The 18,348-nt window shown below is 38.8% G+C and overlaps 1 protein-coding gene across 2 annotated transcripts in view; it reads left to right on the top strand.

Moving 5' to 3' along the window:
- Nucleotides 1-18,348, top strand: part of NUP155 (nucleoporin 155) — a 55,100-nt gene that overhangs the window by 25,193 nt on the left and 11,559 nt on the right. For both annotated transcript variants that reach the window (XM_067545546.1, XM_067545547.1), the window contains 12 exons: nt 2,695-2,757; nt 2,873-3,023; nt 4,208-4,274; nt 7,144-7,262; nt 7,474-7,577; nt 9,640-9,773; nt 11,735-11,926; nt 12,626-12,764; nt 14,139-14,274; nt 14,961-15,114; nt 15,450-15,554; nt 15,728-15,882. In XM_067545546.1, coding sequence (XP_067401647.1) covers nt 2,695-2,757; nt 2,873-3,023; nt 4,208-4,274; nt 7,144-7,262; nt 7,474-7,577; nt 9,640-9,773; nt 11,735-11,926; nt 12,626-12,764; nt 14,139-14,274; nt 14,961-15,114; nt 15,450-15,554; nt 15,728-15,882 — 1,519 coding nt within the window. The remainder of the gene's footprint in view (nt 1-2,694; nt 2,758-2,872; nt 3,024-4,207; nt 4,275-7,143; nt 7,263-7,473; nt 7,578-9,639; nt 9,774-11,734; nt 11,927-12,625; nt 12,765-14,138; nt 14,275-14,960; nt 15,115-15,449; nt 15,555-15,727; nt 15,883-18,348) is intronic.

Below are 18,348 nucleotides of genomic sequence, written 5' to 3'. Positions count from 1 at the left end.
TTGGCTGTGTAGAAACAGATGATTGATTATTTTTTAAAATAAATTTTAGTGCTTTAGAATTTATACAGTGCCCAAAGAAGATCTGTTTGTTTGATTGTCTGGGTTTGGGATGTAACTGTTCAGCTTTGCAGTCCCTCAGCCGAAACCAGAGCTCACAGGGAACTCTAACATAAAGAGGTTATTTAAGTCCCTACATTATAGATAGCACAGGTAGCCCTGTCTATAATTAAAGTTGTCTGACACTTTCCATTATGATTCTGTTTTTAATTTTTTATAATTTTGCCAAACTTTTAACTGTTTGAGCTGAAATTTTCCATACCAGATGTCTGCCTAAAGCAGGTTTTTTTTGTTGGAAGATTCAGCTAAAACATTTCAGCCATTTCCAAGAATAAGTAGCAAAAATGTTGTCTATGTTTTAAAAAACAAATGAGCTTTTCGACAAAATTGTTTTATGTTTTAGTGCCTCCATGCTTTGGAGCATGGACTTGGAATTTGGAAGGGGGTTGCCCTGCTGTTCGGGATGTGCTTTTTTTCCATACATGTAAAAATGTGCCCAAATTTGGTTAAGTTATGAGCATTTGAAAAATCTTGGTTCACAAATGGTCAGCAGAGACTGGTTAGTTTGGCAGCTAAATTCTGAGTCCATCTGCACTAAGTATGCTGCGTCTCCTCACAGTTCCTAACTGTGATTGGACTGCTCATATGCTGTCCCCACAGAGCAATAGCATGTGTGCTAGCCCAGGGCTGAGCAGGAATTTTCCTGCAGTTGCTCTCCCTTGGTGCCAGAGGCTCGCTGTGGTGCTGTGCACCAAAACTGAGAGAGGGAGACTCTTTCCTGTGCTTTCAGTGCTTCCCTGCTGGTGTCTAGGCTATGCAGAGGAGGAGGAGGCAACCAGACTTGAATGCAGAGGGATGAGGAACAGGAAGGGGTGATAGATGTTGCGGGGGGCAGGTTAGGAGCCGTAGTTGAGAGAAAGGGGCAGAAGTAGAGGGGGACGGAGGGGAAGAGAGAGAGGAGCAATGGAGTATGGGAAGATAGAAGCTGAGAAGTAGCAGGTAGGGCTGGAGCTGTGGTGCAGGAGAGGAGCTGAGTGTAGGGGATTATGGGCAGGAGATGAGGTGTGGAATAGGAGCAGGGCAGGGGCAGGAATAGGAAAAGACGTGGATGGACAGGACCCAAGGAGGATAACAGCAAGGGAGGGGACAGAAGCTGTGAGTGGAAGATAGGAGCCGAAGGGGTGAGGGAGAGGCTGGGGAAAAGGGGGACAAAGGGTTTGTAATCATCAGATGAACTCCCCTTCAGAACTTGTAATTGAAACCATTCTGAATTCTCAACATTCCTTTGCTGTCTTGCATACACCTATGAAACCTGGCAAAGCGTGTGTCTCCATTCCCTTCTAATGACAGATCAACACAGAAGATAACAGCCATCTTCTGCTATGAGTTACTCTATTAGCTTAAGTGGTAGAGAACTGTGATGCATATCTAAAAGTCCCAACCCTTCTGATGACCTGGATAAGAAGGGGCAATATGGTTCCATGGGATGGAATTGTGGTTTTTTTCCTCCATTCTTCGTTGCTTAAAACATTTAGGAAATTACACTTAAAAAATTAAAAGAATGTTAAGGTTAAAAGTCAAGCACCTTAATTAAAGCCAGAACAACCTTAATTTGGCCCCTTATGGGTATGCCTTATGACACAATCTTTAATTAAATGATCACTTAGTGTTTTCTCTGCAGCATCATGCCTCATTCAGTGCACAGGATGAACCTGCTTTGGGAATGAATCAGGGTTGTGTAGTGAAGGAGGCTATTATCTGTAGGAACCCTGCCTCATTTGTTGCAGAAGTTGGGAGGCGTGTAGGGGATGAGGCAGGAAAGGATGGTCTCGTGGTTAAGACAGTTGAATGTCATCCTGGAGAACTGAATTGTACCCCTGCCAGAGATATGTTCTTTGTGTTGGTGGGTAAGGAATGTAAACCAAGTTTCACAGGTGGTCATTATTCCTCATTTTCTGGATATTCAGCTTGAAGCACTAGGCTTCTGTTTTGGAGAAGTGCTGAATATTCACAGCTGCAACTGGGTCAATGAAAGCTCCAATCTGAATGTACAAAATACTATATAAGGTTTACGTATCCTGAAAAGGTCAGACCCTAAGCTTTGTAAATTGGACACCTGAAAATAGTTGACACTCTTGACAATTTTGATTTTAATCTCTGTGCCTCCGTTCACATGTGTAAAATGAGGATGATACCATTTTACCTCCCAGGAGTGTTGTGAAGAGAAATTCAATAACTTTTATAGCAATGAGAACACCATAGGAAAGCTCATGAGGAAATAATAATTCTGTATTTGTTGCAGGGTTTGGATGGTGTGCAGTCAATAAAGCATGGGACCACACTAAATTATTAGGATAAAAAGTAATATTGAATAGCTACCCTTCAGTGAGCATAGACCATTCTGTGCACCAAACGAGGCAGGGGCCCTGTGCAAAAATAGTTTGTGATCATGTAATTGAAAACTTTATGGTAATGGGTATGTACAAGGGGGCCAAATATGGTTACATAGGTCACCTTATTTCTTGTGTTTCCTAACTTTTGAATGCTTGACTTGGCAACCTCAACATTCTTTTCATATTGTGTTTTTTGTTGTTGTTTTGATGCAATAAATTTATATATTGCTTTCTTTTACCTTAGGTTCTCCTATGCCTATTGGCAGTCCCTATCCTAATCCAAGTTTTTTGACAACACCAGCACAAGGTATTTTCTTTTTTTTTTTTTCTTTCTTTTTTTTTGTTTGTTTGTTATTTTCTCAACAAGATTAATCCAACTACTTTTTATATAAATATATAATGTGTTTGTGTCCCTGTCCTAGGTTTGCAACCTCCTAGTATGTCAACCCCAATGTTTGCTGCAGGAAGTTCAATGTCTCAGGCTGGCGCATCCATGAGTAGTATGATGGGCCCAGAGATAGTGTTTTCAGGAAAACACAATGGCATCTGCATGTACTTCTCTCGAATTATAGGGTGAGTTCATGTAAAAGAGGTTTTGTCCCTCAGTTCATAGTATAGTCTTTCTGTTCACTAATGGAGTAGTATTTGCCTTTCATACTAACCTAGGTAAATCTAGGGGATGTAATCAGTCTTACATGCTTAAGCTTCTCGCTACAAGTGTGTAGCTAGCCGTAGTAATGTATGTGCAAAATGGCCAATTTGTTGGCCCTTTCTCTCTCTCAAAATCAATAGCACCCAGGTTATCCCCCAGAGAGCATGTCATTACACATAATAGAGGGAGCAGGTAAAGATAGAGTAAACCAGAGCAATTTTTTGTTCTACTTTCTCCCTTACTGCTCCATGTGTTTCCTTCCCTTCCTGTTCATGTGTTATCTGTTATCTCATTCCCTTTACAGCTCTGCTAATATTGCATTTTTGTGTGTGGACAGGGCAAGAAATCTACTTAGGCCCTGATCCTACAGTGGACTGCCTACAGGCATACCCTTGCAAACTCCTTTCTTAAGGTCCAGTTTTGTGAGGCGCTGTTTGCCTTCAGCTCCTATTCAAGTCCGTAGGAAACAATGCTCATCACCTCACAGGGTGGAGACCCTAGATTGTAGACTCCTTGGTTAAGGGATTTTTAAAAACCATGTCCAATTCTGAGCAAGTTTTTAGTGCTAATAAATAATAGTAACATTGAGCTCTAGTATGCTAGAAGATAGCACTGCAGAAATGGGGATTTTGGCAAGTTTTATCATGCCATCTGACCATGTGTTAGTAGGAAGCCTGATTAAGAAAAAAACCCTCTTCAGGACCCTCTAAGAAAAAAAATGTTTGTTATGGAATACACAATATTTGCCTGTCTACTCTCTTATATAAGAGACTTCTATTGGCTATGTGCAAAATAATTTGAGGAAATCAAACTTAGTGTGGTTAAAGCACAAAAAGAGGGTTGGTTTTTTTCTTTAATTGTAATCTGTACCTACCTCACTCTGAAAAGTACAGTGCTTATGCTCATGATATTTTATGAATAGAGAACCTGATTTTTATAGGTTGGATCCTTGGGTTGGATTGAGGGTGAGGGGAGGGTTTTTCTAATTCATAAACTTTGGCAATTTGTATTAAGAAATGGTTTAGAGAAGAAACAATTTTTGAAGGCCAATGGCATTTTTGTTAATTTATTTGACTTTTTAACATACTATTGTCTTGTATTTCAGAAATATTTGGGATAGCAGTATAGTTGTTGAGAGAGTTTTCAAGAGTGGTAACCGAGAAGTTGTTGCAGTAAGTGGGAGATTATGTGGTCTTTTTAAATTTTCCTTAAAGACTTTATTTCTCTCAAGCATTTTTACGTATCTTCTCCTATCAGTGATAGTAAAAAGCCTGCACTGTGGTACTCCTGGCCTTTTAGCAGGAGCAATAAATATTTCTTGATTGTACTTTATAGGGGGACTGGGAATGGGATGTAAAATTTTTCACATCTAAGGCCTTGTCTACACTGCCAGCGGTGTCGACGGGAGATACACAAGCTATGTACTGTACTTGCGTATCTCCCGTCGACTTACTAACTTTCCCTTACTGCGGCATCTCCACTGCGCTGCGTTGATAGGAAACGCTCTCTGATCTACACAGTGTTACTCTTTTCGGGAGGGGAAGGGGTGGATTTACTGCGTCAGCTAGAGAGCACTTCTGGGATCAATTGTGCGGATCTCCACTGCCCGCTCGATCAATCCCAGCACATCAATCTGTGGAGCCCGATGCAGCAATGGCAGTGTAGACATACCCTCAATTACTAGTTTAAATTTTACCTGAATTAGTAGTGGCTAAAAATTACTAGCTGGTATATTTGGCGATCTGTGTGAAATACGTTGATCTTAATTCTCCTAATACACGTTATTTCAAAATAAAACACAAACTGTAATTTAGTACATCCTGTTTCTTTGGCTGATAGCCTCAGCAGAATGGCTGAGGTTTATTTGGCGTTTAGAGGTTGAACTACTCTTTCACCATGGAGGAGTCCATTTAGGCCAAGGTTGAAACACATTGAGAAGTCAGAATAAGCAAGTTCGCATTGCATTCGCATTTCATAAGAAGGTGGCGTTTTCACCAGGCTTCTGATTCAAGATGTGGGGTCCAAATTGACTGACTGCCCTAGTTTGCCTTTGTTAGTTTGAATAATAAGAAAACATTCCTTCTGAGTTGGCTGTTAGTAGAATCCTGAATAGAGTCTAATTTCAGCAACAAATGATTACTCTTCTCTAAATTGTCCTGCTCAGGCCAACAAACACTTCATGTAACTTGGGGCTAAGGCAAGGACCTTAAGGACCTGTTCCTACACCTCAGAGGGCCACTCAATCCCTTTATATATCTGGATTGGAGCTAAGAAGACCTACCTGGTCTGGCTACCAGGGAGAGTAAACAGAAATTGTTTTAAACCTTTGTGCAGGGTGCTAGCTTGTGACAGAGTGAGTCAACAGAAGAGCTCTGCATCTCCATACAGACCTTTGCAAGCTGCCTCTGTTTTTACTTTTTCATCAATAGAGGATTTCCTTTCCAGTGGTGTCAGTTGGACACTGTTCTACTAAACAAAAATCTGCATCATCCAATATTCTAGGGGCTTCTACTGAGCCTATGTGGCAAAATGTGTATTGGATTTTTGAGTGGATAAACTTCTAAGTACTAGGCTAATGCCAGCCTCATCTTCTTATTCATCCAAATCTAGGTTTGGGCTGTGATCTTCAGGTGGTAAATGATAGTTAAGGCTATAATTTTGGCATGGAAATTTTTGTAAATTTCATGGCAGAGGGGGGAAAAAAAGAAAAGTCACAGAAATGTCACCAATAATTTAGTTTTTGCTACATCAGCACACTTGAGGGCTTTTAAGTAGTAAAAACATCTGTTATTAACACAGTGATCAATGCTAATATATGTAGTAACTGCTGTTCTTAACAAGGAAAAGCTATACTTTTTTCAGCCTTTTAAGTGAACTGAATCAAATTTATCAACAATTATGTTTAATCCTTGTAGCTGCGTTTTACATATACAATATTACATTTATGCTTTCTCCCAAAAAACTCACCTAAAAGTAACCTTTGTTATTAGTAGGATATTGGGTTGTAAAATATTTTTTTTTAAATTGACACCAAAAGTGTACTGCTTTTGTTGAAGGAGGGGGAATAAAAGAGTGGATTATATAGTTGGGGTGCTGAAAGGTGAGACTGGGAGCAGGGAGGGAAAGGGTGGAAAGCAAGCTTACCCTGTTCCAGGTGTTGCAGCCTGGCATACATGGTCAAAGTGCCACTCAGGTTTGGTGTGTCCTCCCCTCATCTCCATCTGTGGATGCACATACGTTCTAGAACTGAGTGGTATTATGCTTCAAGTTACAATGGCTGAGTGGGAAGTCAGGTATGGGTGCTTGAAGGACTGCAAAAGTTCAGAATGACCAACCTGGAGTCCCTGTTTTCATGACCTTGTACGCTTTCTGCCCTGCCCACCTTCCCTCTCCACACACTTCTTACCCTCCCTGTTGGTGAGCCCAAGGCCCTCAGGTGACAGATTTATCCCAGACTCACTTGGTCCCAAGTCCTGAGAGGAGCTGCTTCCACAGTTCTGGCAGCCAGCAGGTGAAGACCCAACTGCTGACATGCAGCACAACATAGAACGGGATCCAGCCAGGATGCTGCATGTTGCAGAGTGGGAACTGGGTACCAGCCAGCCAGGCTGTAGTGTGCGCCTTCCTAGAGAGGTTTTAGAAAGTGGTGGGGCCCCTGTTTAAAAAGTGGAAAGAGAGGGAGATAATGGTCCTCCCACCTTCCTCTCCCTCCTCTCCCCTCCCCAATCTTCTCATCTCTGGCACCTATGGAACCAGGCCCAGCACCTTGCAACAGGAGCTGCTGCTGCAGAGTGAGTGTGGAATTTGCTTGTTACGGATTTTATCCAGATTCATGATTACTGAGAGAACTGTGACCTCCATGTCAAAATCATAGCCTTAATGATAGTGCATTAACGCCACATAGCACCTTTAATATGTTTTTCTTTTGATAATATTGTCTTAGTGGTGTTTACTCTTTAGTGACTATTTCATATTTCTCAGCTGAAAATTTTTAATGTTCAGAGATATGAAATGTAAAGAAGCCCCCTCCTTCTCTTGCAGATTGAAAGCAGCGTTCCATCACACATGCTAGAATCTGTGCTACAGGAACTAAAAGGTTTACAGGAATTTCTGGATAGAAATTCACAGTTTGCAACAGTAGGAGCTCTTGGAAACCCAAGGTAGGATTGAATGTGCTTGATTTACAAAGGACATATAAGTGCTACTCTTCGAAAATTATTCCATAGAGATACAACAGTGCTATTCATTTTGCCTTAATGTTCATTTCCTTTTTAATAAAACGTACCTTCTCATACTTAGTTTTTAGTTTCTTTTTAAAATAAACATTCAGGGTTTGCAATAATAGATTCTTGGTTTCTTTTGGAATTGCAGTTTCAGCACCCCAGCTAACCTGCAGCAGAGGTTACTAGGGTTCATGCGGCCTGATGGTGGAAGTTCTCAACAAGTGCAACAAGAGCTCCAGAGGAAATTCCATGGTAAGGAAAGTACTCTTGAACAATGAGCAGCAAAAGGTGGTGCATCCAAATGCTAGTCTCTCTGCTATTCCGGTTAAGAACCTGAATGAAAATGCAGAGTTGGCTTCTGTGAGTAAGCTGAACTCAGAAATAAGTACTGTACAAAGAACAATCTAGTCTGGGTGGCATCAATTGTTCACATTTTGCTCTTCGTTGCTGACAAGATTATAATATTTTGTCAGAACCAACATTTCTGCATTTATTTCTATGGGGAAATTGTGGGGTCCATTTTTGTATTGTTCCTTTGAGGCATGAAGCATGTGCCCAAAATGAAAACCCAAATGTAGACATAGTAACACTTGCTAGTCTTTCTGCTTTGAACTTGATGGGTGACATCACTCATCACAGAGTACAGATGTATATCCTGTTTTGGATGAGTTCTAATTGGATATTGTAAGATTTAATATTCAAACTGACTCCCCAAACCGAGTCACAAACAGAATTTTTGTCTGTAAAATGAATAGCAAATCATTAAGGATAGTAGCCTCTAGCTGTCAAAGCTATTGCAAACCACAGGTCACATCTCCCATGACATTTCAATAAAATAAACTCATTAAAGCACTTTTTTAAGCTGCTTTCTCCCCTATGAAGAATTAAGTCAAAATCTTGTATAGATGCATATGTTTTCTTGGTCCTATTTCTGACACTCAGAAAACTGGAATAAAATAACAGCTAGACTGTTGTCTGTACTCTTGTCTTTTTAAAAAGGCTTCAGAGGTGATCCTGGCAATTGAGGGTGGTTAGACTAACTTCGATACTAGGCAAATTAGTTGAAACTATAGTAAAGAATAGAATTATCAGACGTGTAAATGAACACAATATAGTATGTTGTGGAAGAGTCAACACAGCTTTTGTAAAGGGAAATTATACCTCATCCTTCTATTAGAATTCTTTGAGAAAGTCAGCAAGCATGTGGACAAGGAATTACTTGGACTTTCAGTAAGCCTTGGACAAAGGGTATTAAGCAAAGTAAGGAGTCATGGGATAAGAAGGAAGGTCCTCACGTGGATCAATAACTGTTTAGAGGATAGGAAACAATAGGTAGGAATAAATAATCAGTTTTCAGAATGGAGAAAAGTAAATAGCAGGGTTCTCCAAAGGTCTGTACTCGGACCAGTGCTGTTCAACATATTCATAAATGATCTGACAGTGAGGTGGCAAAGTTTGCAGATGATACAAAATTACTCAAGATAGTTAAGTCCAAAGCTGACTGAAGAGTTAAAAAGGGATCTTACAAACTGGGTCAAAATGGCAGATGAAATTCAATGTTGATAAATGCAAAGTAATGCATATTGGAAAACAGAATCCCAACTATATATACAAAATGATGTGGTCCAAATTAGCTGTTACCATTTAAAAAAGAGATCTTGGAGTCATTGTGGATAGTTCTCTGAAAACATCCGCTCAACATGCAGTGACAATCAATATTGTATCCAATATAAAGAAATTTGTATTTCATCATAATACACCCTTCATTCCAATCCATTAATTGTATTTTTTTAAATTTATTACTTAAAGATTTCAGCTTTAAGGGATACTGTTAAATAGGAGATGCTATTAGTTAATGTATTACTGTTATTATTAATATTAATTTATTTGTATTACTATAGCATTTATATGAAAGAATTAAGTAAATTATAATTGCTGTTTCTAGAATAATTTAGTATAGATTGTTTAATACACCATTTATTTATTTATGATAAATTATTAATCTGGACTTGTATTTGAGGCTGGTCAATATATGAAATCAATGTGTACCTACAGAACTATGTCTTTTTCAAAAAGGTCTTCTGTTGTGTTTATAGTTGGAGATCAGTGGTGACAAATTAGTATCTGTTTTTGGAAGTTTTGAGATTTAAAGATCCACACAGACAGGAGTAAAAAAGAAACAGCAAAGGGAAAAAGGAAAAATTTCCTTAAAAATATGGGAAAATGTTGTTGTAAAACAAAAGTTGGCATGGTAACTCAAGAGCGGGTGTGGTATCTGAATAGAAAATTACCCATGATCTATTCAACATTACAGCAGAGGCACAATTAACTGAGAAGATCTCACTTCAAGGGATCCAGCAGCTTGTTCGCAAAACCTGCCAGGCTTTAGCTTTGTGGAAAATTCTCTGTGAGCACCAATTCAATGTTGTTGTAGGTGAGCTTCAGAAGGTATGGTATAAACTTTACTGAGCAACAATCTGTTTTTTAGTTGATTGCATTTAACAAGTCTGGACTTCTTTAACTGGTTATATATATTCAAAATAGTGTTTATCTAATCCATTTAAATGGACTTCACAACCTATACAGCATGTACAAAGATTTCTAGAGTTTAGTTCTCTTGGATTGGTATTGTTAAAATAAAATGTAATGTGTCACACTCAAGCCTCCAAATTAATTAGCAAATTTGAAATACTATTAACATTGAATTTGTTGTTTTTAAACTCTACTTAAAAGTTAATATTGAGTCTGTTTTGTAATCACTCTGTCCTCACTTTGTGATTGAGCAAAGTCTGGGAAATGCAGAATGAATACAATGGGACTGAAATGAATCTGCATACAAAATTCACCCCCTGCCTTCTGGGTTGCACAGGTCTAGCAGAGGAAGAAGGGCCGAGGTAGAGTCCCAGCGGTTTTGGGATGAGACGGGCTGTTCAGTCCTCTAGGAAGTATGTGGAAGAACTGCTGCTGCCATCACTAAGATAATTGGCAGATATAGCAATGTATCATCAAATGCTGCATCAAGTAACTCAGGAGATGTTTTTGAAACCAAAAGCCTATTTTTGAACCACAGTTGATTTCAGTGGGAAAGAAAGTAGGACTGAGGTCATCTTTATGAATGAAAGAAACTAACTACATTATTCTTATGTAAATAACTTGGAATGTTGTAAGTTGCCCACCAATGACAGCTTTAATCAAGGTTGTTTTGTTTGGCAATGAAAACCATTGCACCATTAGCACCAATCTAGCACCAGCAGTTAATTTATGAGCATAAGTAATTCTGTCCTGGTGATAGTGAGGATAATTTTAAATATGATTTGCAGAAGTGTGTATGTGGTGAGGGAAAGTATCTGTGTTTTATTTGTTGATTAAAAAATGGACATGGGAGCTTTCTCAGTCCTCATTTCTGAGGATGGGAGTGATTATTTTAAAAAAGAAGCATTTCTCCAGTGTTTGTCCAGAATTAACTAGCTGATAACTCCAACAAACAAAAACCCTTTCTCTTGCATTCTTTCAGTTTTCAGTCTCTTGTGTTGTCATAATACCACTAGTTCACAAAGGATTCACATGACCAGATGTTTATAATATTTAAAAAAAAAATGCAAAACAACAGGCTTTAAGACTTCATACAAAGAAGCAGTAAGGATGCAAACATGCATAATATCTGTTAAGTCCAAAATCCTTTGAGTCACATGTATTCATTTATCCATCTCTCTTTGATAGTTACATGGGCCCCAATCCTGTAGTATCTGAGTGTCTGACAATCTTTAACGTATTTATCCTCAAAACAGCTTTCTGAGGTAGAGATATAGGCTATGTTTACACGGGAGGCGGCAAATTCGCTGCCACCAGATCGATCTTTCATGATCGATTGAGCGGGTCAGTGAGACCCGCTCAATCGATGAAGGAGTAGACTGAATAAGTCCACCCCCTCAACTAGCGTAGCGCTGAGCCGACGGGAACGGCTCAGCGCAATGTGAACAGCGCGCAGAAGCAGTCGATGGGCGTTACGCAAACTACTCTGCGTGGTTTGCGTAATTCCCATCGACTGCCGCCGAATTTGCGGGTAAGTGTGAACAAGCCCATAGTATTATCCCTCCATTTTACAAATTGGGAACTGAGACACAGAGACTTGAATGACACAGACTTCAGGTCACACAGGGAAGGGAATTTCACTCTGGGTCTTCTGAGTCCTAGGCTAGCGCCATAACTGCTAGATCATCCTCTTTAATATAGTATTTTCTATCTTCGTCTTTAACATCCATTAAAAATGTGCATTGATTCTGGGAATTTTGGTCATTGAAATTTGTTTCTCGTTTCTCGGGAAAGCAGCTTCTTTTATTATAGCCCTGTTTGGAAATGTGAGAATGCTGCATCTTTGGAAATCTAGTGGATTTTTTTTCTTCCTACAGGAATTTCAAGAGCATTTGAAGATTACTACTTTCAAAGACCTAGTAATTAGAGACAAAGAGTTAACTGGAGCACTCATTGCCTCGCTCATTAATTGTTACATCAGAGATAATGCTGCTGTGGATGGCATCAGTTCACATTTACAAGACATATGTCCACTTCTGTACAGTACTGATGATGCTGTCTGTTCCAAGGTATAATGTACTTTTGATTCTTTGTGGTGAAAGTGAGAGGTATTCATGGAAGACAGAATTGTTCTGTATAATAGTTTATTTGCTGTAGCAAAATGGTATTGTGCATTTCATATTAATCCCACTATAACCTCTTGTAGCTCAATGTAAACCTAGTAGAAATTACTTTAAATTTGCTGATTATCATTACTGGACTTCCATCCAAACTTGCGGAATATTAGGTAGTATGATCAGATGAGCACAAAATGTTTGTGGTTTTGACTGTCAGATTTGTTTACCATTAAATGACATGTTATTTTGTAGTGATACAATAGCTAAATGCACATTTTCCATTATGAACCTACTTTTATTTCCATCTCCAACTTTATTTCCTTCGGATTTATATAATAGTTAAAAAGACATCTATATCAAACTGTAGACTTAATCAGTCTTACAACAACATAACACACCCAGCAGCATTAAAAACAAATATTCAAAGAGGAATCAATTAATTCAGTTCAGCCATCCAGTAAACCTTTCTTCCCTCTCCTTGTCTGCTATGTTGTCTCGGGCCAGAGAACTTTTTTTTTTTTTAATCTTGAGGTAATACTTTAGCTTTGAAATTTGTGAGTTAACAGAAAAAGTGAGTTATTGCAAAGAAAATATCCATGATCGTGTAACTTACATTAATAAGGACTTAAATTTCCAATTTTTTCACTGTAGGCAAATGAATTGCTTCAGCGGTCCCGACAGGTTCAGAACAAATTGGAAAAAGAAAAGATGCTAAGAGAGTCATTGAAGGAATACCAAAAGATCAGCAATCAAGTGGATCTTTCTAATGTTTGTGTACAATATAGACAAGGTGAGAGACTAATGTCACTGGAACGTGATAACTTTTGAATTAAATCTTTGGTGGATACCCCTCTTTTACCTCTCTTTGGCACTTTAGATCAAGGCATAATATTCTTGGAGTATCCTAGAGATAATCCAGAAAAATATACATATAGGCAAAGGAAAGAGAAATCAAATGGAGAGAGAGGACCTTATCTACTAATTCACATTCTAAATATGTTAACTCTTTTCCTTATTTTATGCTGTTATTGATCATCACATTTCAGGATGGAAGAAATCTAAACACCTCACTTTTGTTTGTCCATCGATAGGCCTAATCTATAATGTTTCTTCTTTTCACCATGCTTATTGAATTTGTTGGGTTTTTTAATACATTCATGATTGCATTTCTAATTTTAGCTTTTTGTTGTCCATTACACAAATAGATTATTCTGTGCATAAAGAAGTTTGTCCTATGTCCATTAATACCATGTTTTTTTTATTTCCCTCTGGTTTTTAAGCAAATGTCACCCATACATAGCTTAATGTTAGCCCTTGCATTTTATACACATCAAAATCTTCTTTTTGTTCATGACTTTTCTTGGTTAGTTTTTGAGAAGCTCAGGCATATTTTTCCTATTTAGAAAATATTCCTGTGCATTGTTCCACATTTTCTACATTAAATTGCACTTAACCATTTGGTAAAATGCTTTTAACAAAACACCTGGGTGTGAATATAAATAAAATTTAAATGGTTGTATGTTGCAGGTGTTGTCTCATACCATATATCTTGTTGAAATGTGATTCTGGGTTAACATAACATTCAGGAAATATATGCTTACTGTAGATCAGTGGTTCTCAAATGGTGTTCCGCGGAACCCTGGTGTTCCGCGGAACCCTGGTGTTCCGTGGGCTGAGCGGAAGGGTTCCGCGAAGAAGACGTACCGCGCTGCCGAAATTTTAAAAAATCTGGTGCCGCCGATCAGCTGCTGGCGGGCCGCCGAATAAAGCAAATACCGCGCCGCCGAAAAGAGAAAGATTTCCTTGACTTTTCGGTGGACGGTATGTCATGTGTGGGCAAGGGTTCCGAGGTCATGGCATGGGCGTGCAAGGGTTCCGTGGGTGGAAAGAAATTGAGAACCACTGTTGTAGATATTCATACAACTGCTGTAATACTCAAAATGATTTGAGCCCCAGTCCTTCAAATGCATAACTTTAAGCATGTGACTAGTCCTCCAAATTAAGCATATGCATAAGTATTTGTAGGATCAGGGCCACAGGAAGTGAGGGGAATTCTTGCATTCTAAAGTAGGAAGTGTGCAATGTATTAGTTCAGTATTGTATATAGTTTGCAGTATGTTTAATATTGTGGTGGACCAAACTCTCAGTTCTTCCTTATCTCAAGTGCGTTTCTATGAGGGTGTGGTGGAACTGTCTCTTACTGCTGCTGAGAAGAAGGATCCTCAAGGTCTCGGACTTCATTTTTATAAAAATGGAGAACCAGATGAGGATATTGTTGGACTCCAGGCTTTCCAGGAGAGGCAAGTTTTTCAGTATACACTGACAATTTTATTCAAGGCACTTTACTCATAAGAATTTAGCTGATTTGGATGAGATAATAGATAAACCTCCTAGAATTAAGAGCCAGGTGATAACACATTTTTCTCAGTGCATATTGCTTAGATACTGATAAGATGTGCCATCTTTATTTTGGGCCAAAAAGTTAATTGATTATAGGGCTAAGATCTGGTTTGCGGGAAGGTTGTCTGTGATCTAAACTTTGTATAATTGAATTAACCTATAACTTGTTAAAAAAAAATTGTAATTGTGGATGATATTCAAGATTTTAACTATCCCCCTTTGCAACGCTATTGTTTGGGGCAGCATTAACTTCAAGAATATCTGTATAATGTTGGCCAGTTTTGTCATGTGACTTTTTAAATGGAAGATGCTCCATTATGAAAAATATGACCTGGGTGAGAAGTATTATTCATAGTGTATATCCTTTAAAGTATTTTTTATTGGACAAGTGGGAAAGCATCTATCCTGCCCTTCTGACTGAAAGGAAAACATCATGGTAGCATTTATTATTGAAGTGGGGAATCTGCACAACCAAGTATTGGTGAGGAAGATCATTCCAAAGTATACTGTAACCTGCCTTGTGGGGACAAGAATCTCACAGATAATCTGTAACTTAAACTGTTCTTTATTTTGTACCTGCTTGCAGGTTAAACAGCTACAAGTGCATCACTGACACCCTTCAGGAACTAGTAAATCAAAGTAAAGCTGCTCCTCAGTCTCCCAGTGTACCCAAAAAGCCAGGGCCTCCAGTGTTGTCATCCGATCCCAATATGCTGAGCAATGAAGAAGCAGGACACCATGTAAGAAATTTACAAAAGAGATGTAGCTGCAACTTTCTTGCTTTTTAAACATTAGGAAAGGGTATGATTTAAAAAGCTACCAATTTGTTTCCAGAGGGGTATAAGACTTACTATAAAAAGGGTTATATGACATAATGTTGCAAAGTAGATTAACAGAGATAAAGTCAGGACTTGAACTTGTTTGAGTATATAAGAATATATGATTGATTGTATATTAATATAGATGTTGGCACATATAAATAAGCGGTATTTATAAGCCCAGTGATAAGGACATTGAGCTATGTATGAAATGTGAACAGTTCTGGAATAACAGCTTTGAACTTTTCTTCCGTTAGTTTGAACAAATGCTAAAATTGGCTCAGCGTTCAACAGATGAACTCTTCTCTATTGCTCTCTACAACTGGCTGATACAAGCTGACCTTGCAGATAAACTGCTACAGGTAAGATCATGCAAAACAAACATACTCACAAAAATATTTTGTAGGGCACTTCTATTAGGCCAAAAGAGTTTATTGTAATAATACTGGATAAAAACATACACATTAGGAACAAAAGTTTTTACAGATGCTTTAAAAATATTAAGGTTTAACTGTGGTTTATATGATTCTTGTAGGTTACCTCCCCATTTCTGGAGCCTTATTTGGTGCGTATGGCCAAGGTTGATCAAAACAAAGTCCGTTATATGGATTTACTGTGGAAATACTTTGAGAAGAACAGGAATTTCAGTAATGCAGCCAGAGTGTTGGCTAAATTGGCAGACATGCATAGGTACGGACAGTTTGTAATTGTATTATTCCTAGTATTGAGATAATTAAAGAAAAGCTAATTCATCTAAAGACTAAAAAAAACCCCTAAAATATTGTGAAATAAATGTCAGTTTTTAACCTGGCAACTATTAGAATGATAAAATGGAAATTCTATTGCATATTTTATTCAGAAATAAGCAGGTTATAGAATGAATGTAGCTGTGGAATACATAAGAAAGGCCATACCGTGTCATACCAATGGTCCATCTAGCCCAGTATTCCGTCTTCCGACAGTGGCAAATGCCAGGAGCTTCAGATGGAATGAACAGAACGGGGGACTTATCGACTGATCCATCCTGTTGCCCATTCCTGGGTTCTGGCAAACAGCAATCCCTGCCCATCCTGGCTAATAGTCATTGACGGACCTATCCTCCATGAACTCATCTAGTTCTTTTTTGAACCCTGTTATAGTCTTGGCCTTCACAACATTCTCTGGCAAGGAGTTCCACAGGTTGACTGCGTGTTATGTGAAGAAACACTTCCTTTTGTTCGTTTTAAATCTGCTCCCTATTAATTTCATTTGTTGACCCCTACCTCTTCTATTATGAGAAGGAATAAATAACACTTCCTTATTTACTTTCTTCACACTGGTCACGATTTATAGACCTCTATCATATCCCCCTTTAGTCGTCTCTTTTCAAAGCTGAAAAGTCCCAGTCTTATTAATCTCTCCTCATATGGAAGCTTTTCCATACCCCTAATCATTTTTGTTGCCCTTTTCTGTACCTTTTCTAATTCCAATATACCTTTTTTGAGATGGAGGAACCACATCTGCATTCAATATTCAAGGATTTATAAAGAGGCAATATGATACTTTCTATCGTCTTATCTATCCCTTTCCTAATGATTCCTAACATTCCATTAGCTTTTTTGAGTGCCGCTGCACATTGAATGGATGTTTTCAGAGAACTATCCACAGTGACTCCCAAGATTTTTCTTGAGTGGTAACAGCTAGTTTAGACCCCGTCATTTTATATGTATAGTTGAGATTATGTGGTCCAATATTCAATACTTTGCATTTATCAACATTGAATTTCATCTGCCATTTTGTTGCCCAGTGACCCAGTTTTGCAAGATCCCTTTGTCACTCTTTGCAGTCTGCTTTGGACTTAACTACCTTGAGTAATTTTGCATCATCTGCAAATTTTGCCACCTCACTGTTTACACCTTTTTCCAGATCATTTATGAATATGTTGAACAGCACTCATCCCAGTACAGACCCCTGCAGGGACACCACTATTTACCTCTCTACATTCTCAAAACTGACTATTTATTCCTAGGCCTTATTTCCTATCTTTTAACCAGTTACTAAGGTAGGAGAGGACCCTCCCTTTTATCCCATGACCGCTTACTTTGCTTTAGAGCCTTTGGTGAGGAACATTGTCAAAGGCTTTCTGAAAATCTAAGTTACACTATATCCACTGGATCACCCTTGTCCACATGCTTGTTGACTCCCTTCAAAGAATTCTCATAGACTGGTGAGGCATGATTTCCCTTTAAAAAAAACATGTTGACTCTTCCCCAACAAATCGTGTTCGTCTATGTGTCTGATAATTCTTTTTTTTACTATAGTTTCACCCAATTTGCCTGGTACTGAAGTTAGGTTTACCGGACAGTAATTGCTGGGATCGCCACCGGAGCCTTTTTAAAAAATTGGTGTCACATTGGCTATCCTCCAGTCATCTGGTACAGAAGCTGATTTAAATGTTAGGTTATATACCACAGTTAGTAGTTCTGAAGGAACTCAATGTGAAATTGCAGAACTCTTGGGTGAATACCATCTGGTCCTGGTGACTTATTACTGTTTAATTTATCAATTTGTTCCAAAACCTCCTTTAATGCCACCTCAATCTGGGATAGTTACTCAGATTTTTTTTTTCCCCCTTCAGTTTGCACAAGCTGGTACTGGGAGGTGTACTGAGATCAGCCAACCCTAATTATCAAAACTGAGCTTGATAAATTTATGGAGGGGATGGTATGATGGGACAGCCTAATCTGGCAATTCACTGATCTTTGACTACTGGTGGTGGATATGCCAATGGCCTGTAAAGCGATGTTAGATGGGATGGGTTCTGAGTTATTACAGAGAATTGTTTCTTGGCTGACTGGCTGGTGAGTCTTGCCCAAATGCTCAGGGTTTAACTGATCACCATATTTGGGGTCGGGAAGGAATTTCCCCCAGGGCAGATTGGCAAAGGCTCTGGAGGTTTTTCGCCTTCCTCTATAGCATGGGGCACAATTCTCTTGCTGATGGATTCTCTGTACCTTAAAGTCTTTAAACCATGATTTGAGGACTTTAATAACTCAGTCATAAGTCACAGGTCTATTGCAGGTATGGATGGGTGAGGTTCTGTGGCCTGCGTTGTGCAAGAGGTCAGACTACATGATCATATTGGTCCCTTCTGACCTTAGAGTCAATGACCCGGTC

Source organism: Emydura macquarii, unplaced genomic scaffold (assembly GCF_026122565.2).
Source record: "Emydura macquarii macquarii isolate MOO-44397 ecotype Brisbane River unplaced genomic scaffold, CSIRO-AGI_Emac_v2 contig_1045, whole genome shotgun sequence".
NCBI classification, from domain to species: domain Eukaryota; kingdom Metazoa; phylum Chordata; order Testudines; family Chelidae; genus Emydura; species Emydura macquarii.
Note: the sequence above shows the minus strand (reverse complement) of the source record. Positions and strands in the feature narration are given on the sequence as shown.